Below are 25,103 nucleotides of genomic sequence, written 5' to 3'. Positions count from 1 at the left end.
GTGTATGGGATGAAGGGGGAGGGGGTGTCATCTAGCCATGAAAGTATATTACCTGTAGCTGGAGTCCCGAGAGATGATTGGCTGATCAGGAAATAGCACCACCTGGTCATACGTCACTTCGTTCTCATAGGTAAGGTAGTTGCTGTCAAACTGAAGTGAAGAGAAGTGTTAAATTTTCTTCTATAAAGACCTCTGAACCAATGATACAAAGACTCTGGGTATGCCCAAGGTGTATTGTGCTGTCAAGATTTAAGTTCCTCCCCAACAAGCTGTGCATCATGATGCATTTAAGTCACCTGGCTTCTTACAGAAGTTACCAGTAGCTTAAGTTGGTTATTCTGAAGTGGTCTGATCACAAGACTGGATAGCAGGGAAGAGAACCCAGCTAAAGTTTTAGCACGTTTGTTTACTATGCATAAAAGGGATTCGGACCTCTGCCATAAATGCTCGGGGGGGGGGGGGGGGCAACTGGATCGTTTCTGCCCCACGGTGCGGCCCTTGTGGTCTCAGGTCACTAAATTTAGCGAGGAGAATTTTGGGCTCCCCAATATCTGCTCTCCACTGGTGTGTCTCTTGGGGGTTCTGGAGGTGGATGGACTGAATGCGGCTACCAAACTTTTTGCGTCTTTTCTTCTGTGTGAGAAAGTTAATCGCCAGGCGATGGATTTATACTGTTAACGCTCCCGATTTGGCTGCGGGTGGTGAACGCTGACATCGTACTGTACAGGATGACTTATGAGGCTTGGGGGTCCTCCAAGAAGTTTAAGAAAATATGGCATTGATGGGTTGACTCTATGGCTACGTTGGTTGGGACTGCTGCTGATATAGAGTGAATGTGCCTGACTGGTGGGTGGGATAGGGTTCTGGGCATTACGACTTTCTGGGTCTGCTGAACTCTCCACATGCCCTGCTACTGCTTCATGGATACTACATGGGGGGGGGGGTTCCTCTGTAATGGTCACCAAAGAAGGAATGGGAACTGGGCTATGTTTTGCCCAGGTGGCCTCCTTGCCTTTGCTTCCCTTGGTGGGGAAGCCAGGTAAATGTTTTGTTTAGGTTGTGGGTTTCAAGGTCAACGTTAAAAAGTAAAAAAGAGGGAATCCTATTCACATGTTTTTTTTGCACTGCACACTGCCTGAGGGGAAGTTATGTTGATCCTTTCTGTACCTGGAATGATGCTGAAGAGGTTTAATTTTCTCTGCCTCTTGGCATGTGCTGTATGATGCCTTTATTGTAATGCGATATGTCATGCTATGCGTTTATGTTGGATTTCAATAAAAAAGAAAAAAGTTTTAGCACAGCGATGCCCAATCGGTGGTCCATGTCCTGCTCTGGGATAGCTGGTTGCCAACCCACCATCCCAGAGCATTATGAAACAGGTAGAGGAAGCAAGTAGCTGTGAGCTGATGCTTCCTGTATAGCGCAAGCTCCTGTTACAGGCTGAGAGATACCAAATTCACTCCGCCTGGGACATCTATAGCTGCTGATACCTGAATAGAAGGCTTAAGGTCAGTTGAATACCAATATCTATATCTGTGGGCACTGGGCTGCTTTCAAACTGAGCCATAGACTTAAACTGGGTTTGGGGCACTTTCAGAAAATGCACAACACCTGCAGGCTATATCCTAGAAGTCAATGGGAAAGCCTAGATAACCTGCAGGAAAGCCACAGGTGCACCACACCCATGGTAAGGATAAACCACAGTGCATGTTGTAAATATAGCCTTAGGCACCTTTCACACAATCAGGTCCACCTGTCTTTCCAGGCAGACCCATTCTGTCCCTCTACGGAGCAGCAGATGAAAAATGGATGCGTTACAGCCACCCATGTCCAAACTGAAACCAAAGGGGATCTGTCCCCTTCCATCTGGTGGATCAGATGGCCCATATAGGAGTAGAATGGGCTGCGTCAACTCATATGCAGAGCAGACAGATCGATCATTCACCACACTGCTCATTGTGGCCTCCTGCCAGTTACCAAGTTGCTCAAGTAGCCCTTGCTCGTCAAATTTGGGCACCCCTGTTTTTGCACAAAGTGTTGTACTGGCACATCTTAAGCATTAACACGTCATACATTTAAGTCTAATGGGCTTTTACCGTTACATGCCATGGACCAATACACTTGTTTCCTGGGCTGCTTTATAGAGCAAGAGATGACATGCTGTACTATCAGGCAGTATAGCAGTTTAAACCCATCAGTCATAATTCAATCACCTTTAAGTTAGAGTAGCCCAATGACCCCCTTTTGGCACTAAGGAAATAGTCATACCTTTTGGATGGTGCCACATGTGTAGGCAGCAAAGTTGAACAGTGCCAATGTCTCAGTGGCCTCTTGTGGTTTACAAGTTGAATCCTTCAGGTGAGTTCGTCTGGCATCAATTTTAGGCTTGGTCATAGAGCCATTGACAAAAGCAATCATAGAACCATTGGAAAGGCAAACTGTGGGCCAAAGTTTGATCTAGTCAGTCACTGGTCACGAATTCTGTAATAAGCAATCAAAACCCTCTCCCTGGCTTACCCGATTGTGGAGGAAATCTGCAATTAACAGAGTAGGAACTTTCTACCTTCAAGGTTCGGTTGTCTCGCAGTGTAAAGTCCAGACGCACAAGGAAACCGCTTAGAGTGGCCACCTTGGAAACAATGCGACATACAGCTTGTGTTAGCAGCATGCAGAATTCTAGCCACTAAATCCCAGAAATCTAACAGACCCAAGACTAAAATGAGGACCATAACTTGGCTACAATGTGAGGGTCTTGATAGAAGCAGTCACCTTTTTCAAAATAGCTCCTTGCTTGTCTGCTAAGACTAGCATATAGCTGCATCACATGGTTGTCTGCCAACATTTACATGTTTGACAGCTTCACAGACACAGAAGCTGCAAGATTCATCTTACCACTGGCTAACTAAAAAATGTTTATGATCTTCATAGCATGCCACCACATTTGCAAAACCAGAGCAGTTAATGAACCTCTGGTCAAGCAGTTGAAATCCAGCCTGGTGTGCACCTGTCCAACAGTTGGAAGCTGATCCAAGGTTACAAAACTGCTGTTTGCCAGATGGATTGCCTGCTTACTATTTCAACCCTGATGTGGTCACGTGGCCTTAAAACACTCCTGGCCAACACTAAACCCTTTTGGCAAGAGCCTGACCTGGCTTGGGAAGTTATGGTTGCAAATTGTGTTGTGGATGGAGCCCATTACCTGCCCCCTCCCCCCCCCCCCCCCATGCACCAATTCTACCTGCAAAACAGGAATAGGTGTCTGATGGGACACATTGGCCCAACTGCAGCTCCCACCATCCAACAGCAAATCAAATACAAAAAAAATTAAATTCAAGTCAGTATATATATTGATTTCCAAGATGGCCTGCACTACTTTTATCCAAACACTATAGTCAATGACATATCCTAATGCTAGGACCATTACTTACTGTTGCTCTGCTAATGACATATCCATGCTAGGACCATTACTTACTGTTGCTCTGCTAATCCGTTACTGGATATTTTAACTGAAATCTACTCTAATGTTGGAAAAGCAGGCAGTAAGTGACCCTGAAAAGAACCAGGACCCATCTCAAGTCTTTATGACAGATCCTTTTATGCACTTATCCTAGTGGGGAGCTACCATGCATTTATCAAAAATGCACCAGCAGGTTAGTTTCACAGTTTTTAGTACTAAAAAAGGTAAACCAATATGGCGGCAGGTCTCAGCAACTTGGTGCTAAGCCTGTACCTGAATGACCCATGTGGTTCGATTTACTAAAACTGGAATGCAAAATCCAATGCAGCTCTGCATAGAAACCATTCAGCATCCAGGTTTCTGTCAAAGTTTAACAAGTTGATTGCAGAACTTGAGTTGCAAAATAATTTGATCAACCTCATGCTCAATACCAGTTAAATGACCATTTGACTGTTGGCATCTTCCATGGATATGAAATGGTTTGCACACAAGTAACTTGTTTGTCAACCTCACGCTGTCCCACCAGAACAGCATTGCCATTTGCTTAACAGTGCTGGGTTCTCAAACCCTGCATGCTTTGCAAGCTTCCAGGTTGTAAATCAAGACCAAAAAAAAAAAAAAAAAAAAAAAAAAAAAGTTCTTTACCATAAAGGAGATGGCTAAAAACTAAGACATACAAATCCATAAAACTGACAGACAGACATTACCTCATAGACAAGGCCAACAGAAGGGTAGGGAACCTCCAGGTGGAAAGCAGCATCTGTATTCTGGACTATATAATTCTGAGAGGTAATCAGTTGATTAGTCAGTGGAAGGTTTCGGATGTAAGGAACCCAGTACAGATCAAGGCTCCCTCGTTTCATGTCAAGCACCAGACTGTCACTCGTACAGGAGCCATTATATTCAGGAGGCACTAGAGGAGAGAAAAGTAGTCACAGGATGCACTACACACTACCAGGACACAAACATGTCGAGTCATAACTTACCAACATCTTCTACAATGCATTCCACTACGTCAGAATAGGTAAAGTCCTTTTCTTTGGGGACAAGTGTCATGATGTAGGTCACATAAAGCCTGTAGCGTCTTTGGAAGCCACCAAGATACTGAAAACAGAACAGCATGCGTTACATTTGAATGATTGCCTAAACACTACTATACTGGAGCCACCACATTTAAATGAGCTTGTACTAACTTAAGGCTAGGGCAATGTTTTGAAAGACCACCAAGATGCTTGCCATGCCATTACCATTTTCACCATCTCTGAACAAAAAACTAAAGTTTGCCCTTACAGGGAAAGCTTGTTCTCCTTGATGCACACCATTTACAAGTGGGCCAGCAAGATACCATCAGCAAACAGGCAAGCCCTGCCAACTAATAGACTATTGAGAGACTCAGCCAGCAAGGTTTAGTAAGACAGTCTATTACAGGACCTAACCTCAGTTCTTGGCTAAAGTGTGAGGCTCTCACCTCATATACCAAACCTTAATTCCATGTTCATTTAACACAATTCAGACGTCAAACTCCCAAGTGTGCTTTAGAAGTGTTGGGACCAGTAGCTGTAGACTGCCTCCACTTGCTATGCCCTGCCAGACAGCCTGATGCTATACAACAGAGGAATCATTGCGTATGCTAGCAGCGTCATGATTCTAGTCCTTGTTCTGGGAGAGGGCACTTCTACAGTTTCAGTGGAGATGTATCAAGTAATTGTCCCAACCATGAAGATAAAGCCAAGGAGTGTTTTTAAACCAAACATTTCCAGGAAACCTGTTATCCAATGTTTAATTTCTTAAACCCAAGCTTTGATGAAAGTTCATATTCCCTAATTAGGTAGGCATTTTTTTCCCCGCTATGGCAACTTGCAGGCTGGTCCAAGGAAAGTAAAAGCCAGACTGGGAGTTAGGCAAGCATTAAAGCATCCAAAAATGCAAGCACTTCATGTTGCAGCATGACTGTTTTGAAACTAAATCCAGTATGTAATTTCACCCTCAAGAAGAGAGATCTGTCTGAAGTAAGTGACAAACTAGACCAGGGGTGTCCAAACGATGGCCCTCCAGCTGTTCAGGAACTACAATTCCCATCATGCCTAGTCATGTCTAATTTCAGAGATTTACAATGCCTTATGGGACATGTAGTTCCTGAACAGCTGGAGGGCCATAGTTTAGACACCCCTGCACTAGACAGATCTGGAGGTCCTGGGGCCCATTACAGGCAGAGGCTGGCCTGTAGTGAACCCAAGTATCCAGATGGCTTTTAGCTTGCGTGGTATGATGGCACCCCTAATACTGGTGTGGAAGTGAATTAGTCAGTGCTCCAGTTTAGGTAACCAGTGGCCCTCCTACGTTCCCCTTCTAACCAATCAGGGGCCCTTCTGCAAACAAAAATTATGGGCATTATTGCACTAAACACCAATGTAACAAGGTCTTTGCCAATGAAAAAGAACGCAGAAAGGTAATTGATGCCACCATTGTAATGTTATATTTGCCTTCTAATGCCAACAGTAAGTTATACCCATTTGCAGTCTGCATATTGGTGGTTTGTAAATATTCTGCTTTAATGAATTCTATGTTAGACAGCAACAATCACATCCCTCCTGGCATTTTTTTTTTTTTTTTTTTTTTTTTTAGACAGCTTCGTAGATTTACATTTCCTCAAGAATATACTGCAATTGCTGGCTAATAGTTGGCTATTCCAGTGCTATAGTCTTGCAATCACATTTTGTGGTAGTGACATGCAACAGTACAGCAATGCAATATAGTTGCAACTTGTCTAAAACAATTCCCCGAAAAGGTTGCATTTTTAATTGGCATGAATGAGCATTTTCTCAAAAGGGTCATGATTATCTTGAAGCATGCATCACCCGCCAAGCTTTTAAATATCAAGCTGGCCATACACAAGATTGAAATTAATTTTTATGCAAGACAAATCGTTTGAGGTATTAAAAAAAAAAAAGTTTGCTTTTAACATTTGAGTGAATGGCCTTCCTGAAAGAGCCACATACTGTAGAAATTTTACATCTTGCCCCTTCAAAATTTTATCACTGGTCAAAACAAAAAGTCAGCTGGACCAGACCAATTCTACAAACAAATGAACTCTTAATGTAATTTAAGATAAATACTAGAACATGACCAGCTTTAGTCTATCCAGTGCTCATTGGAATTCTAGCTTAGTCAAAAATGTCCCTCCAATATTTTGGTACAGGATCCTCCTGTCAGCTGAGCACCACTTTTTGAAGTCTACCTTGGTTGGACACTATGGTTCTTTAGATTGTCCAGTCAGCATAGTGCAGTACAGGAAGGAATTGTAGCCATTTTCCAGCATGCTAGAAAATTTTAAGGCAAGATCGGGCGCAATTTAAGACAGCATACCAGCTAGTTTTAACCAGGTTAAGTGCTAGCTACAAAGCATGGTTCAAAAAAAAAAAAAAAAAAAAAAAAAAAAAAAAACACCGACAAACATGTAGGCATGCAAAGACAAACTGCAATTATGTATTTTATAGGTGGAAAAGACTCCAGCTACATCTTACCGTCTGCTCTACTAGGTAGGAAGAGAAGGGCACATTCAGGTAGAAGACCTGGGTGTTGTTGGAGTTTGTCCCATAGGAGGTCTGCAGTTCTTCGGAGACCAGGGCCACTGGCGTACGGTGGATGACATAAGACTTCAGGTTGACATCAGAATAAAAATTGCCCAGTGACACATTGAAGTAACGATCCTTTTTGATGGTGTCTGCATAGAGATTAGAAGGGTTACTTGGAGGAAAAAAAAAAAAGCTGGATTACATTGTAAATACTAGGAAGTGGAGAATTGCACTTAACCAAAAGGTCATCTTATGCCTCTTTCCACTGAGCGGATCGGTTCGGGTCGGTACGCTATTTTTTTGTATTTCCATTATGAAAGTGGCCCATACAACCAAACCAAACCACACCATTCCTGGTCCTACTTCAGATGTAGGGCCATAGGAAATGGTATGGTTTGGGCGGAGCTACTGGGCATCACAATAGATTCCACTGATTGGCCGACAGGAAAACTCAATGCTCACATCAAATGAAAGAGCAAAACGCCTCATTTGGTGTAAACCCCATATGGTCCCTGGTGGCCCGACTTGCAATGGAAATGCTCACCTGAATAGACCGGACCATTCTAACCCTTCCAAACTGTACCGACCCGAACCATTCCGCTCAGTGGTAATAAGGCATATATCCATTGATGCAAATCGGGTTACAGGGCAGGTAGCTTCTACACCCCAGGGTGTTAAAAAAATGTTCCTCTGACTTTTTGGAATAAGTCATCTTACATGCTTACAGTGGTGAGGCTCTGCCAATTTAATTCTAGGAAAGTCTACATACTTATACTGGAAAAACCCACACTAAACCACCCAGTCCCTATAAGCCGAGTAGCTGTAGTATAGCTGAGACAAGACCTGTGGATTAAATAAAATAAACTCACAGTCGGTGAAGATAGGAGTCTGCTTAATGGCTGGAGTCAAAATTGGCTTGTACTGTGTGTGCGATGTTTCATCGTCTTCGTTCTCTCCCAGCCACCGTCTCTGCAGCAGAAGGTTTATGCGGTATGTTGTAACGTAGGTATTGTTTACAATGTCACTCTGAAGAGACAAAGCAAAAAAAGTGTAAGTGGAGGGCAATTCCCACCATGTTCTTCTATGCAACTATCCAAATAGTATTGATAAGTCGACAAGCTTTGTGCAATACTGCTGTGTCAGAAGAGCACTGCAATACTCCACTAGGTAGCCACCTAAAAGGGGACCCAAACATTCTGTACTGGCAATACTGCAGCACTGGCCAGTGACCACAAGTCCAATAGACTTCAATCAATGTTCACAGGAAACCTATGAGACATGAAGGCCACTATATGGGTACTGTATGCAACCTGGTACAAGTCTACAAATTTACAGGTCTCTTGTTCAGCATTTTACCTCACCCAGATAAGTGACAAATTGGGGTCAAGGATAGGTTGAACTAGAAATGGCGATTCTCATATATTAGTTATGATCTACAAGAGGTAGAGTGAACTTGTGCAGACAAGTAAAAGTTGCTCAGGTGGCAATTGTGCACATGTAAAAAGTTTGAGTTTCCATTTGTCACTGGTTTACTATAAAAGCCAACTAGACGTGCAGAATAGAAATGTTTTAGATAATTACCAATTTTGTTGATTAGATTTATCCTTAACAGCCGATCAGCAGGTTTCCCTGAAGAGGATGCATATTACATATGGGGACAAGGGCCTCTTCTCCCCCCCCCCCCCTCCAAAATCCTGGGGGGTTGTAGGGGGTACCCCATCTAAAAGCCCCCTTTAACAAGGATGTCTGTCTATATCATGTGGCCCTGCTCGACGACATTTGAGTGGCCCCACCCCTTTGTTCTATGCACCAGCCAAAGGCCCCCGCCGTCTGAGAGTTCGAGTTTATCCCCCCTGGGTCAGCAGTAGCAGCAGACATTGGATCTACTTGAGGGACATAAGAGTTTTGACAAGTCCTTTATTTTTTTCTTCAATTACTTTACACTTTGTGAATTAGTACACTATAGTCTCAAAATTGTTGCAACGCTTTCCTTTACATGCACATGAATTTTAAGGTCATCCCAGTCCTAGTATGTAGGGTTCAATATTGAGTTTCCCCACCCTTTGGGAAGATGGTCCACAAGGTTTAGGAGTGTCTGAGAAGGTTTGACCATTCATCCAGAAGCTCATTTGTGAGGTCAGGCACCGGAGTTTGATAAGGCCTGGCTCGCAGATGTTGCAATTCACCCCAAAGGTGTTCTATTGGGTTGAGGTCAGGACTCTGCAGGCAAGTAAAATGCCTCCACCCCAAACTCATCTATGTCTTAATGGACCACATTGTGTGGGGTTGTTTTTCAGGGGTTTGGCTTGGCCCATATTGTGTGGGGTTGTGTTTCAGGGGTTGGGCTTGGCCCATTGGTTCCAGTGAAACTAACTATTAAGGCATTAGCATACCAAGACATTTTGGACAATTTCATGCTCTCAACTTTGTGGAACAGTTTGGGGATGGCTCCTTCCTGTTCCAACATTACTGTGCACAAAGTGCCCATAAAAACATGGATGAGCGACTTTGGGGGTGAAATCCCTCAACCAGAGGGAAAACAAATACAAAACGAGATAAATGGCAACAAAATTGGTTAACATTCTGATACATCTGAATCACCCCAAAAAAAAAAAACCCCAAAAAAAAAATTGAATCTATTCTGATCAAAACAAAATTCACATGTCTAAGGTTAACTGCCACTTACCTCAGCATAACCTCCGGGAGCTCCAATTGGCACAGTTATATTCACAACACTGTTCAATTCATCACAGACTATGCGGTCGTTAAATATGTACTGGTTTGCTTCAATTTTATTCTTGCTGAGCAGATTTCCATTAATGCCCATGGCGAATGAGCAGTTTATGACAGTTCCTTCCTCGATCAGACCCAGCAGAGCTGGCGACAGCCACGAAAAAGCCAGGTCTTGGAACACTGGAGGGTCTGCCGTAGTAAGCAGAAGAGATTTGTTTCAGATGAGCACATGATCCATTAAGGCACAGTTATATAGTTCTATACACACACACCCATTTTGAGCTAAAAATTTGGAACCCTCTGCGAAGGGCAAGAACAGGGTTCACCCAGAATTCTTGCTTACGGACTAACCTTTTAGCTTAGGACTAACCCCTTTTAGCTTAGCCCAACTCTTTGCCCTAAACCCTATACATCTAGTCACCCCATCATTCTGGGCCTCTAAAGCCTCAGTTGATGAGAATGTGGGTAGTTAATAAGCCAAATTTTGTACAGAAGGTTGTAAGACACCTGGCTGTATTTGTGCTCCACAGCAATGCCAAATAGCTTCATTAACCAACAACTCTCACTTAGATTTATTGAACCAAATTACTGAGACCACTGACATGCAATACTCCCTGCTGCCAGTTTTGCCATATGTTCTCATTTTGTGGATTTGAGAGATGAGATCGGAGATAGGATTATCCCCAAATTTACTTTAAGGTACAGGCTCTAGAGCTAAAATTATGATCTTTGCTTCACAAACAGAGATGTATAGTAACTAGAACTACTTCTCTACTGTACTAAGTACCGAAAGGCGGTATCTGTACTTTCCTAGAGTAGAATTTTTCTCCTACTTCCACTTTTACTTCACTACATTTTTCGATGATTCACTACTTCTACTCCCGATATTTTTTTTGTGCTGCATAGTTACTCGTTACAATTACCACTGCCAGAATAGTAGATGGCAGGTTTCATGAAGCTCAAAAAAATTTGAATGTCATGTGTACTTTGACTTGACTTTTCTTTAATAACTACATAACACAGTACTTGTACTTTCAGTACTTGAGTAGCAATTTAAATAAACTACTTGCAATACTCAGTACAAAAAAAAAAAAAAGTTGAATACTTTAGTACTTCTACTCAAGTGACTTTTTGATCGAGCACTTGTACTCTTACTCAAGTATGGGTTTTGAGTACTTTATACAACTCTGTTCACAACCTAGCCTCACTAACCGGAATATATATCTAGGCATTGATATCTTGAAAGCCAACGTCCTAGGTATTGGGGTAAGGCCTAATGAATGCTTAGCATCAAACACTCCAGGGTGTTTGGCTTTTTTCTGCCTCTAACTCCTCATGTTATCCCATTTTTCCTTGCTAGAGACAGGAGCATTAGCGTGAAAAAAAAAAACCCAACATGCCTAAAGGAGTCTCCCACTAGGCACATATAGAGTTCATTCAATGGCTTGAATAAAATATCCTGGCTAATAAATGTCAGATGCACTACAATGGATTTGCAAAACACAGCTTTAGGCAAGTCTTTAAATATCCTGGCAGGGGAAAAAGACATTAAGTACTGGGCAAACACTCAGTGTGAGGCCTACGTCTAAGCATATCCAGAAGATCAAACAGTTACAATAGGGAAGCAAGGTGTGCACATCAGCCAGGCAACCTTCCATTTTTCTTGGTCCTCCAATAAAGAGTTCCTATACCCATTAATGGGTGTTGGATAACCTACCATTGGGACATGCCATTGTTGTGTTTATGATGAGAATACGCAGAGACTGCTTTTGCTGCATCGTGCTCAATACTGCATCAAGATGGTAGTTTCCAACCTGTAAGGAAGATAGTAGGATCACAATAGAACATATTAACCCTTCGTATCAAGATATTCGTTTGACAAGCTACATTTACAGCAAGCAATTGTTGGCTCAACCCCCCCACCCTGAAGTTTGCAGACAAGAGCACTAATGCCATTTTTTCCAGTTGATGTGGGCCTTCCACACACCTATATTTTAGGTCACTAATCTACACTGTGCTGGCTTTAGGTTCGACCAGCAGCAGTTATGGTCCCATTAGGGGATCATCCCAAGTTTACAGAGTTCAATATCACATACCACTTATAGGTTGGTTATGTGCTGGAGATGCTTGGCACCACTATCTGCTCTTTCAAAGTCAAGTAGGACAGCAGGTAAACTCAACGGGAGTACAAAGAAAGGATACCACGCTTTGCTAGCATCCAAACTTTTGTTTTTACCTGGGCATTAACCAAACCAGCTATATTTTTAGCTCAGCATTCCTACTTACCTGTATAACTTGTGACTCTGGAGTATTGTAAGGTGCTCGGAATACCACCCTGGTCAATGCGACATAGACATCATAGCCTCTCTTTATGGCAACAGCAGCCGGAACGATAGTTGCATTCTTTTGGAATTCCACTCTAAATGACTGAGAGATCCTAGTCTGCAGTAAGGCCAAGAGTCAGAAAGTAAGCACTTAGGAGGTGAATACACCATCAGATGATTAGACGTCAGTGTCCATAATAGACCCTTGACAATGCAGTCAAATGCCTAAAGTTTCACATTTAAAATAGCTTATTTAGAACTTGCCACTCAACCCCCAATATGAAGGCTATTCTGGGTAGCACATTTACATTATACCCATGTATTTTGTGTAGTTTCATTTCTAGAGGCAAATTTAGAGTCACAATCCAAAAAATTCCATTAAAAGTTTTGCCACAAAGCAAGATTACCGTGGATGTAGCCTGCAGACGTGCATCTTTATCATCTTCTGAAAGTCTCAGCACAGACACCTGTGGGGAAGACAGGTTTGTAAGAGTGGCAAGAAAAAGCTACAAAGCACTCTTCTCCAGTAAATCTATGTTAAAACCAAGGTAATCTCCCTATTACATTGATGAATTTACACCCCTTGGATGTCAACCTCACAAATATGCAGCCCCATGGAAAAGCCCAGTCCAGTGAGGCTGCACATGTGCCTCCCTTTGTGCTGGTACCATGGCAAGCTCAGTGCAGAGCCCTGGGTCTCACTGAGAGCCCTCTACCAACGATTAGGACCCAGAACTCACGATTTCAGGTCACCCGATTGCTTTGATAACCTGATTGGTCACTGAAGCCCAGCTCCATGTTCTCTCAATAGAGGAGAGCAATACATTGCTGCATCTCTCCAGAGAAAAATATGCAAAATCTCAGAGAATGAATATGACAAACATGCAGCATTTGAACCATTAAATACAAAAGAGATCTAGAAAGGTTAGTCGGATTTGAAATTAAGCTGGTAAAAACAGATTCAATTCAAGCAGAACAGCCACCTGGGATCTGAGCCATCCACACAGGAGCTTTGAGACATCCATTTAGGACAGGGGTGGGGAACCTATGGCCCGGGGGCCATATGAGGCCCTCAAAGTCATTTGGTCCGGCCCCCCATGCAGCCGAGTGTCTCAGCTGATCTGTCAGAATGGAGCCGATGCTTCCTGTATAGTTCTGGCTCTGTTCTGACAGTCTGAGTGAGTCACAGGCAGAGTGATATCAAAAGCACTCCGCCTGTGACCAATACAGGAAACATGGCCTCTTCCTCCAGTGCGGCGCCACTGCTAGCCAGCATTTACCGCCAGCAACACAGCAGTACCAGCCACCAAAGAGAAGCAGTGGCAGCCATCACATTAGGGTTGAGTTAATTAAATGTTTGACCAAATATAACAGGCACATTTTCAAATTGATAATTTTGTACGGCCCCCAAATGATTTTATAAATACCCAAATGGCCCTTGGCAGAAAAAAAAAAAAAAAAAAATTCCACCACTGATTTAGGAGAACCCCATCCCTGAATCTTCACCTAGGAGGAGGGTGTTGCTGAAAGATCTTTACAGTTCTACCTGCACTTTAGGTCCTTTGAGGCCTGCGTGCATTTGGTAAGTGACCTCAGCTCACTGGGTGAAGGATCAGATACCCCTTGTGTCACTGGCACCCCGAGAGAAGCACTAAAGAATTGCACAAGGAATCAACCACCCTTTTTCTTTTTCATATGGACTTTGCCATGTAAATTTACATGGTGCGTCACTCCCATATTCATATCTAGATTTGGGTTCAACACTCCTATGCAATTCACACCTCCATTCTCCTTTTGTTATTGGGAGTAATTTTTTCCCCTATACATTTTATTGCATGAAGCAATTTATTTATATTTATTATTAATGCGCTTATTCACTACATGTGTATTTACCGAGTGCACCAGCACTTTATATCATTTCTACCATCCGGTTAAGTTTACATTTTGCACACCCACACATACACAAGTTTCCATTTGTGCACAGACACCAAGCACTTTCTGGTGATTTTATTATATCCATTGGAGGTTGGGATTTCATATGACCTATTGCATTTGTGTATTAGCGCCTCATTATTCCCTTAATTTCCATTTAAAGCGGAGTTCCGGGCACGAAAATTTTTTCAGTGAACATACCCCCGGGACAGTCAGGGATAGTACATTCCACAATGGCTAGCCTCTGATCTGTCCCGGTTTGCACTTACCTACAAGAAGAAATACTCACTTTTAAAAATTCTTCTCCAGCATTGCCATCTCTCTTGTGGGCAGCTGAAGCCGGCGCGATCCTCTTGTCCCAGAATGCGCCTGCACCGGCCCCTCTCGTCACTTCCGGTGCGGTGCTGCATTCCTCCATAGCTTCTGGGCATGCCCAGAAGCTGTTTAGCAGGGAATGCGGCTTCACCCCGGAAGTGACGAGCGGGGCCGGTGCCGTCGCATTGATTCCTGGGAGCGATGACGTTCAGCTCCCAGGAATCATCGCAAGACAGGAAGTGACGGAGCCATGGCACCAAGGGAGGAAGTAGAGAATAGGTGAGTATTTTCAATCTCCAATTACAAGGCGAGTGAAAAAAAATAAAATGCCTAACTATCCAATTCCTTTTCAGGTGAAGGAGACCAAGCGGATGGGCACAAAAAAAAAAAAGTTTGTTTTTGTGCCCGGACCGCTTTAAGTCTACTATACCTAAATTGAGAGCAGCTTCACTTTGTTAGTCATAAGGGAGGCGCCAATACTCTACAACACTTTTCATGCAGCATTTCAAGTTGGCCATTCCATTCACATAACCCATTAGAACAGTGGTTCTCAACTCCGGTCCTCAGGACCCACTAACAGGCCAGATTTTAAGTATCACCTTGGGGAGATGCAGACCAGAATACTGCAATCACTGAGCAGCAAATTATATCACCTGTGATGTATTTCCGTCATATTGAAAATCTGGCCTGTTAGTGGGTCCTGAGGCCCAGATTTGAGAACCACTGTATTAGAAAGTATTTGTACAGAGGGTCCTCCTACCTGTACCAGCTTTAGACAAAGGTGCAATGTACTTCAGGCTAAAAACGGCACGAGAAACTCCTGGGTTGGTACAGGAACGACACAAGTCGCGCCGACTTAGAATAAGGGTCCTGTACTACTTCGGGGCGACTTGCATAGACATTCATTTTATGAAGTCCGTGCAAGTCGCGGTGCACGCAACTTCACAGGTCACCACCGAAGTCGTGCCGCTGCAGTGTGAACCGGCACTTAATCATGGAGATATAAAGCTCAATTTAGAAACAGATTGGCTACCATGCACAGCTGCACCAGATTGTCCTTTCCAGCTTCAGTACGTCACCCTATTGTGTCAACCCCTCATGCAAGCTTCAGCTGTGGAACTATAGGCTGCCATGCTGACACAACATACCAGCAAACTGTTACCAAAGTAATCTTGCCAACAACTACTCACAAAAGCCAATTGGAATTTTGCAAGACCACCACAAAGATGCTTTATGTGTCGCACCCTGGCTGTGCAGAGAACCATGTGACCACCATCAAATCATCCTAACAGTTACCAGGTTTCAAGCCAGTACATATAATCAGCCGGTTTAACACAAGTTGGCCAACATTAAGCATACAAGTACACCAGCCTGACTGTTTTTGTCAAACAGGCATCCAATCAGCACTGGGGGCCCTGTTCGAACCAAAAAAATAGTTCAGTGGAGATTGCTGCAACATCTCAGTTCCTATTGCAAGCTCCTCCCCAACTCCATTTTTCCTTCAGCATGCTGGGTAATTTACTCTTAACATCCACTTTAATGCCCAGTACACACGATCCGAAAATCGGACGACGCTCCGTCCATTTTTGTTTGGTTGCTAGGAACTCTCAATTATATTCGCAAATGGGAGAGGTTACTTACGATACGAATTTTCTTGGACGATGATTCAAAAGCTTCCGGTATGCGTAACCACGCCGTAGCGTGAAGGAAAATTTACTGCTCTTGCGCTGTCTACTGCTCACCATTTTTTCGGACAAACATACTGATAATACGATTATCGTACGATTTGTTATATGATCAAAATTTTTATGCTTGCACGACCGGATAATATCGTGAGAACTGTTGTGATCGCCTCTCGTAAGCTGTGTACTAACGATCAGATTATCGTCCATCTTTTCACAAGCATTTTTCGTCTGATTTTCGGATCGTGTGTACAGGCCTTAATAGAGCGATGTACCATCCCTTGAATGTGTGTTGTATGGCCAATTAAAGATTAGCCATTAGCTCAAGCCAGGGCTCTGACCTTTGCACCTACCCAGCGCTGTCCTTTGGTTCCACCCTCTACCCACCTCCCCCATTTTAGAGAATACAGAACCAAGTATCATGCTGTGGTTCTAGGCAATTTGTATAATAACTAGAAAAGCAGTAAAATAGATTCCCTGGAATCAGCAACAATAGACGACCCCCCCCCCCCCAAAAAAAAAAACAATAGTTTCCCCAAGCAACAATAAATCCTCCACTGCAACAGTAGCCCCCCTCCACAACAAAATGCCCTCCAGCAATAGAATAGATTCACCCCAGCAACAATGGATCCCCAGCAACCAACATCAATAGGCTATTCAGCTCACCCCACTGACCTCAGCACCCCTTTGCCATTGCATACATTCAGACTGGAGGTGCTGGAACTGCGTTCCCCCCACGTTCCCGCTGAAAAAAAAAAAAAAAAAAAAAGCCCTGGCTCAAGCTCTCCCTAAGAACTTTGACAGTTGGCACCGCCTTGTGCATTGACCATTTACTAGTTCCACCACACACTGCCCTACAAGTTTACCTCCATGTAGTTTTCTTCACAGATAATTTCCCTCACATCCCATGGCCGTTTAGGGCTGCAGGATAGGTTCCTAAGATATACCACGGGCTGCGCTCCAGTGTACACTCTGATCTGCACAGAGACCTTAAAGTCCTTGTCGTTCTGCAAAATAAAAAAAATAAAGTCAGCATGAGGGGTGAAGACAGTGGAATGGCCAAGTGTAACACCTACCATATTCTAACACCTACCATATTCTTCACCCAGCAGCCTAGAAAGGAGATCCGAATTTCCACGTTCCCATACAAGTCAGTGGTTGGGGTGTAGCCACATTGTGATGCCCGCATGCCCTTCATTACATCAACAGACCCTGTAAAGTCTGATAAAAGGCCGGTATTAAAAAAAAAAAAGAAAAAAAAATATATAAGAAGAAAATAGACAAAGCTTCTATTAAGAATAGAATTTTACTGTGAAAGTCCTTACCTATGGCTTCCAGCTGCCATTGAAGCGATCCAAAGAAACTCTTGTCTCCCCAAATATAGAAATACCGGTCACGACAGTCTATCTTCAACATACCTAGAAGGGAAAACCTCACCACCATCAAACCAGGATTACAGGTCTAAAAGTAGGCCCAGAGTTGGACAATGCAGCACCCATTGTAGGTTACCCTTTCCCATGTCAACTAAACCCCTGTTTATATCATGAGACAGGTCCACTTGGTTGGTGGCAGACTGGAGGAGGGAGTACATCAGACTGGGGGCTGGCTTCCATGCACCTCTTATAATCCTTTTCAACTCTTCATTTTTTCCTGATACAGGGATGGAGACGCTGGGCATTACCTGCTGGTGTCTGACCTAAAGTACCACATAGCCAACATTTATAGAGTTGGACAATGCAGCACCTATTGTAGGTTACCGTTTCCTGTGAATTACAGGTATCCCAATCAGTGCCAGGACACTACCCAGGGCGAAGATGCCAAACTGCACCTCCTGTTTGGGTTAGGATCAGGGCACCCCTCATGCCTGCAATAAAACCATTGCACCCAACCCCCTCCTTCCCACCCCTTGTCCTAATACAAATGCTTGAGGGAAAAATTTACACATGCCATATAACCCCCCAGTGTTTCCTTACCACATTCTTTAGAGTTGTAAAAAGCTTTTCCAGGAAAACCTTTGGATCATGCTACTGACCCACTGCTTTACTCAGTCTGCAGTGAGCTACAAGTCCCATCTTCTGCTGCAAGAAACTTGTGAGGCTCATCTTCCCCTGAGAATTTGCAAACAAACACTGCATCGCAGGGGGTTTCAAACTCACCTCACAGGACGCATCATTATGCAGAGGCGTAACTAGAACCTTCAGGGCCCCGGTGCAAGAAACCATGAAGGGCCCCCCGAACCCCTGGTGAGGCCCTTCCCTTCCACAAGTTCTGCAGTGGGCTCCCTTCCTGCCATCTTGGGTCCTCCCCATGGTGGTGGAATGCCAAGGCCTGCTCGCAACCTTTGAATGAACTTTGCGATCCTGCTAGTTTTATTTTATTTTTTTTACAATGTCACTGACTGACTGTCCATTCAGAAAACGAAGCAGCTGGTAAATTACATATTTACTGATCGTTTCCTGGTTCTCTATTGTGACATCCTATCCCATCCAGGTGTACAGGGGAGCCGCACAGGCCCCCTGGAGTATGGGGCCCGGTTGCAATTGCAACCCCTGTAGTTACGCCCCTGTCATTATGGTTGCCCTCAAAAGGACCAGAGGTACCTGTAAGACCAAGTTTATCCAAGGCTTTTTCCCCCTCCTCGCTTAGATTTGGTGCAGAAGTCAACCAATCCCCCTACTGAACCAAATGGTGGGTGAAGCCACAGTGGGAGGGTAGTATAAAGGGGCAATAAATACCAGGCGTGTACTATGTACAGAGTGCAGGGATGAAGGGTGTGCAGCTCTTTCACAGGCTGTCCACATCTTACTTCCACCCCTCAGCTCTGACCTCTGCACCATTTTCCCCAAAAAGCTTCCTCACATCTCACCTACCCAGCCTGGCTCTAGTACCTACTGGCAGTGTAAATGGCTCTGCCTCTGACTTGCAGTAAGGCTATTGGTCAGCATTGCATACCCAGGAACAGATGTGGATCACAGCAATGATGCCCCATCCCACAATGCACCTCCCTTGCCCTGTGTGCAGGTCAGGCACTAATCTGAGGCACCGAGAGGAAAGCTGTCCTTGTAAACACAGAAGGCGCCTGTGATTACAAGCGACAGTGGGGAGTGGAGGGCAAGCGCAAGCAATCCCTGGGTGCAAAGGCGACAAATGGCCTGGATTCAGCCCTTGGGCCTTGTGTTTTGAGACATGTGCTGTAGAGTATATTACTACAACACTGAGATGGGCTTTCATTCTAGCAACATGAACAAACTCTTCAAAAATTTAAGGATGGAGAAGGGTACTTTTTAGGACCAATTAAAGTAAGAGTGCCAAAAAGTTTCCCTAGATTGCACGTAAAGTAGGTTTAGTATACATACAGGAGATCAACAAGCCTGGTTTGCATGGAAGCCAACACGACTATTCCCAATGCTCGTGTTCCTGAGAGTGGCTGTGGATGGTAAGTGGGTTCTGCAGTAACCACTGGCTGGAAACCAAAGACTTCAAATCAAGAGGTCACCAGCACACCAAGAATCTCCAAAATGGGTCCAAGGCTTTATTCAGCAATCACTATAGTTACAAAAGCGATCTTTGAGCCTCGTAGGACCTCTTCCATTAGACATGCAGGATCTAAACATTGCAACTATAGCAATTGCTGAATAAAGGGTTTGCACCCCGTTTGGAGATCTAGGCCCCTTTTACACATCCAGACCATTTGTTCCATCAGTTCAGTCACTTTTTCTTCAAAAAGTTTACATCCACTACCAATGTAAAAAAAGCTGACAGTTTGTCCGTTTACATCCATGCCATTCAAAAAAGTGCTTTGATTGGTTCCAAATTAGATGTAAATGGATGATCATCCATTTTTCCATAGAGATGCATTGGTGTCTATTTTTATTCATCAACAGATGGATGAAAACCCAAACCGTGCACTTGTGTGAAAGGGGCCCAAGCTGCTGGTGACATCCCTTGGCTTCCAAGTTGGGTGGGGCTACAAGTTGTCCAGTGCAAGTTCCCTACTTAGAGAAGGGCAAAGATTACTCTTCAGTTCTAGTTGGTTTGGTCAGACAAAGTCACCAAGCACCCAGTCTGTAGACCTCTCCATGGCCGTGTTTTGTATTGCACATGTAGCACCCTACAGGTAGGTGCTAGGTAAAATATAGTGTGCTTTGTCTGACTAACAGCAGAGCCATGATTTATTTTGGTCAGGTAGGTTGCCATTGCTCCACTTGTGTCTGCTGAGAGGGGAGTCTCCCCACTGGTCCTGTGAGAGGCCATTTATAGGGTAGTGGAGGAAACCCAATAAGACACATTCAGGCTTGCAACTACCCCAGAAGGCAGATTCTGCCGCAGAGGATTCTGGGTATAAGTTTGAGGGGAGCGCATGACTCATGGTCTTTGGCGGGAAGCAGGGTCCCAGGAGGGAGAGTACGGCTGTCTCTCCTCCTGTCAGAGGAAGCAGATGTCTCTGGGTGCGGTCTGAGAATCCAGAGGGTGGAGAGAGTAGAGAGTCCCAGGAAAGCCTACAAAGGTCGTGAGTACTGTGGATTGCCCCTGGGGGTCTGTGACAGGAGTCACTTTGGGCATGGGGGTTGTGGACCCCAAATTCCTTTAAAGGAGGTTGGGAGGCACCATGTCCAGCCTTGTGTGGCTCTCTTATGTTTAAGTCACCCTGCATCTTTTATGGATGCAGGGGGACCGGGAGGGTGGTGTACACTGAGAATATGGTTAGGACTACTTCAAATGGGACAGTAATATGCATTACCATTATCCCTCAGGAAATATGGAGATCCATCTTATTCCTATACGCTGTAAGGCACAGGAAGTGCAACTCTAATTTGGGCATCCAGGAACTATGAGAGACACCATGTCTGCTAATCAATGTGTATTAGCTGCAGAGAGAGGGGGGGATTGTTTCCAGCAGCCCTTCCTAAAGAATGTCTACTGATTAACTAAGTGCTTTTGTCTAAATAGGACAGTATGTTATTAATTGGGTCTGAGACCATTGATATGTTAATGAGCTCACCTGGCTGTCTACTAAGGGGTCTAATTACACAGTCATTGTTCATATGGTATTCTCAAAGTGTATATAAATGCTGTGTTTCTTTCAATAAAGGGGAAGGAGTTATTCTCACTTGACCTCAATACGGAGCCTTGTCTCGTACTGGGGGGGGGGGGGGGGGGGGATTATTTGTATGGGCTTCATGTATGGCGGATTGGAGTGGTCAATAGCTGTCCTGGTGTTCGGGAGCGGATTATCCTAGACGACTGTAACCCCTTTCATACAGTGGGGTGTCGTTACAGGGTCTACCTAATATTAGAGGGGACCACTCCGGAGAAGGTTCTGGGATCCAAGTGTCAGCTAGCTGTAAAGGGGGTGCCTGGTCATAGGACCCTGAAGTGTAAAGGGGGAACCTGCCGTTTGGGCCCTGAAGAGTTGGTGCACAGTGTAGTGATGCTGCGCATCACAGGAATTCACAGAGCTACCTCAAGCCAGCGCAGGGCTGGGGGGGGGGAGCTGTTCAGTGACTTTTGGAGTCAAGTGTACGTTCCTGGATCTTCTGGACTAAAGTCGAGGTTCCAGCACAGCTTGCAGTGTTATGCCCCGTACACACGTGCAGATTATCTGAAGACTTTTGTCTGTAGACTTACCAAAACCATATAATATGAGGTCAAATCTAAACACTTTCAATTTGTATGCAATCCGGCAGGCCCTTGCACTACATAGAAAAGGTAAATCTGAAGACAAAAGTCTTCAGATAATCTGCACGTGTGTACGGGGCATTAGTGTATTAAAGCATCAGGAAGCACTGGCTAGCGCTAACAGGCATTTTTGCCAAAGATTCCCAAAAGTATCCCACTCATTCCCTTCTCCCATCCCTTAAAATACAACAACCAAACCAAAGATGCCAGAGTTGTCATTGTCTCAGTTCTCACACCGGGGGGGGGGGGGGGGGGTCACAGCTCACATGGGCTGGAGAGGTAACCGTTAACAATGGCAGACCCACCTCAGGCTCAATGCCTGGAAAACCTGCTACACAAAAAACCCTTCACGACCCCGCACTGGCACATAACCCTACTTCAGCTGTTGACTGGGTAATTGACTAATCTACCAGATCTGAAATTTGGGGTGCACTCCAAACAAAAGTTGCACGTATGCTTGTGGATCAGACTTGTGTATGACAAATCTGAGGGATGCATCCAATATTAGCTGTGTGGGTCCAGCTTCATCCCTACAAATGAAACCAGTCCTAGATCCGGCATACCAACTATTCTCCCAGCTTCACCTTTACCCAGGGCTTTTTTTTTTAGCAGGAACGTGGTGGAACGCAGTTCCGGCACCTTCATTACTGAATGGTATTGCATTTATTGGCAAGGGGTGCTGGACGGTCTATTGATACTGTCTGCTGGGGCATCTATTGTTGCTGGAGGGGGATCCGTTTTTGAATGGTTGTTTATTGTTTCTGGAGGAGGTCAATTGTTGCTGGTGGGGGGGGGGGGGGATTGTGATGCTGGGGAGTCAATTGTTGCTGGATAGGACCTGCTGTTGATGAAGGGGTCTATTGATGCTGGGAGATCTGTGGTTGCTGGGGGGGTCTATTTTACTGCTTTTCTTGCTATTACCACCAAATTCCATACACATTACTTACCACAAAATGATACCAGAGACAAGAATTGACCCAGAAAGGGGGAGTTCCTGAACCTATTCTCTGAGAATACCATTTAGAAGTGATATGGGAGAATAAAATGCAGAGTTTGGAGGTGCATCTCTCATTGTAACTTTACTACTTACCCTAGCCAGACCTACAGATTTAGGTTACATAGGCAGACAAGGACATATGTGATAACACCAGAACCTTTAACCAGGGCCATCTTTAATAAATGGACCCTGGGCAAATATTTTCTTGGCCCTCCAAAATCCCCTTTTTACCTATTTGCCGGCAGTGCGGGCCCAAGGGGCAGCTGCATTGGGCCCCACAACAATGACTGGGCCCAGGGCAGCTGCCCCTTTTGCCCTGTGGTAAAGACGGCCCTGCCTTTAACCAATAATCTGACCATGACAGCACCATATTTCACATATTGTGACAGGGACTTGGAAGTTTGAGGAGCGGTTATCACTATACAGACTTTGTTTTCCTAGAAGGATGTACACTTACCGGGAGGTAGATCCTGGGCTTCCACAAGATATGGAAGGGTCAAGCAGAGCACTGCAACTCTGGAACAAAAACAAAACCACACGATATTCGTTAGCCATCAGCTGCTATAGGCAAGAGAAGTGGTACTGCGCAATGCATAGATCTAGAATAAGATCAGATACTGAGAATTACACCTGGCATACAGAACAAGAGAAATGAGAAATTAACTATGTAATAAAACAGATATGTGGATCCCTCTGGAGCACAATGGCCGGTAAAAAGACGTTCTCATGGCATCTCATTGCAGTCAGACTTGGCATCAGCCCAGCCATCATTGCAGACATGGTTTAGCGATAATAGACCAATATGAATGCTGCAGCAAAACTTTTCAAAATGCCATTTACAGGATAGCAATCCTATTCCTTCCTATGGGGTTGGTTCACATCTATGTGCTATGGTTTGGTACAGAAGGTTATATGGGCCCATTCACATGAACACACATGGCTTATCATGCAGGACACTGAAGCCAACACCCGATTGTACAATTCCTAAGATCTACCAACTACTATGTGGTACATGTGCCTGCCTGATTGGCTACAAGTTCAATAGATAAGGGAGGCGCTTTTTTACGTAGTCTTGGTAAGACTAGAAAGCTTGTATGGTCAGATTGTAACGAGTATGGTGACCCAAAAGGAGGTCAGATGGTAAATCTGCTGCTAGAGAAAATGCCAAAGAGGCATGTCCCTCTGGCCAGCTCCCCCCCCCCACCCCCCCTCGCCATCCCTACGGCCAGCTCCCCCCCCCCCCCGATCACCAACCCACCTCTCGCCATCCTTATGGCCAGGCCAGCTCCCCCCCCCTCGCCCACCCGCCATCCCTATGGCCATGCCAGCTCCCGCCCCCCCTCACCACCTACCTCTTACCATCCCTATGGCCACACCAGCCCCCCCCCCCCCCCACCTCCCGCCATCCCTATGGCCAGGCCAGCTCCCCCTCACACCATCCCTATGGCCAGGCCAGCTCCCCCCTCACCCACCCACCTACCTCTCACCATCCTTATGGCCAGGCCAGCTCCCCCCTCACCCACCTACCTCTCACCATCCTTATGGCCAGGCCAGCTCCCCCCTCACCCACCCACCTACCTACCTCTCGCCATCCCTATGGCCAGGCCAGCTCCCCCACCTCTCGCCATCCCTATGGCCAGGCCAGCTCCCCCACCTCTCGCCATCCACCTCTCGCCATCCCTGCTCCCCCACCTCTCGCCATCCCTATGGCCAGGCCAGCTCCCACCTCACCCACCTCTTGCCATCCCTATGGCCAGGCCAGCTCCCACTTCTCACCATCCCCATTTTACCACCAACCCATACTAGGGGCACTTTAGACAGGAGCCAATTAACCTACCAGCATGTCTGGAGTGTGGGAAAGAAACCAGGAGTACCCGGGGGAAACCTATGGAAGGCACTCCATCTGTCGCAGGCTTGAGCATTGCCAAATCTCAATTGGTCATCAACAGGAGAGACATCCATTCCATAGGAACAAACAGACGGCCTCTTCACCACCACCCACACTGGTATAACAAATCTCCATTGGCAGGCTCACCAATAAAACCACCATGACAGGTGCACTTACCCAGCTAGGAGTGTCCAATGCATGTCACCAATCCTGCCCCTCCGCATATTACTGAAAAACTAGAAGGATACATTGATTTCCCCTCCACCCACCATATATATAGGAGATCAGATCCTCACCTGACACCAATTACCCTCTAATTCCCCTCCCCCCGCCTTCTCACCTCTCCCTGCAATGACTGTGATCACCCAGCGTGTGGCGCCGTTCTCCTGCCATGATGTACAGATCTGTCTCCAGCCCCCGTTCACACCACTGTGACTTGCCATGCCATTTGACAGTTCTAAATCGCATGACAAGTTGCACCCCCATTTCCGGCAATGGAACTCATGTCACAGCGATTAGGA

At 45.1% G+C, this 25,103-nt stretch overlaps 1 protein-coding gene across 1 annotated transcript in view; it reads right to left on the bottom strand.

The window, feature by feature from the left end:
- LOC309552887 (uncharacterized protein) overlaps positions 1-24,806 on the bottom strand; it is a gene marked incomplete at both ends in the record, with an annotated part of 28,519 nt that extends 3,713 nt beyond the window's left edge. Inside the window, 16 exon segments of the mRNA XM_082253798.1 lie at positions 53-150; positions 2,269-2,438; positions 2,518-2,629; positions 4,165-4,370; positions 4,444-4,561; positions 6,982-7,181; positions 7,902-8,058; positions 9,719-9,954; positions 11,483-11,579; positions 12,052-12,207; positions 12,497-12,556; positions 16,885-17,025; positions 17,112-17,239; positions 17,344-17,436; positions 23,152-23,210; positions 24,760-24,806. Coding sequence (XP_082109924.1) covers positions 53-150; positions 2,269-2,438; positions 2,518-2,629; positions 4,165-4,370; positions 4,444-4,561; positions 6,982-7,181; positions 7,902-8,058; positions 9,719-9,954; positions 11,483-11,579; positions 12,052-12,207; positions 12,497-12,556; positions 16,885-17,025; positions 17,112-17,239; positions 17,344-17,436; positions 23,152-23,210; positions 24,760-24,806 — 2,078 coding nt within the window.
- Positions 24,807-25,103: the final 297 nt, after the last annotated feature.

Source organism: Pelophylax lessonae (assembly GCF_965119305.1).
Source record: "Pelophylax lessonae genome assembly, chromosome: 4".
Lineage (NCBI taxonomy): Eukaryota > Metazoa > Chordata > Amphibia > Anura > Ranidae > Pelophylax > Pelophylax lessonae.
The sequence above is the reverse complement of the archived record's forward strand: the minus strand, read 5'-3'. Positions and strand labels throughout refer to the sequence as shown.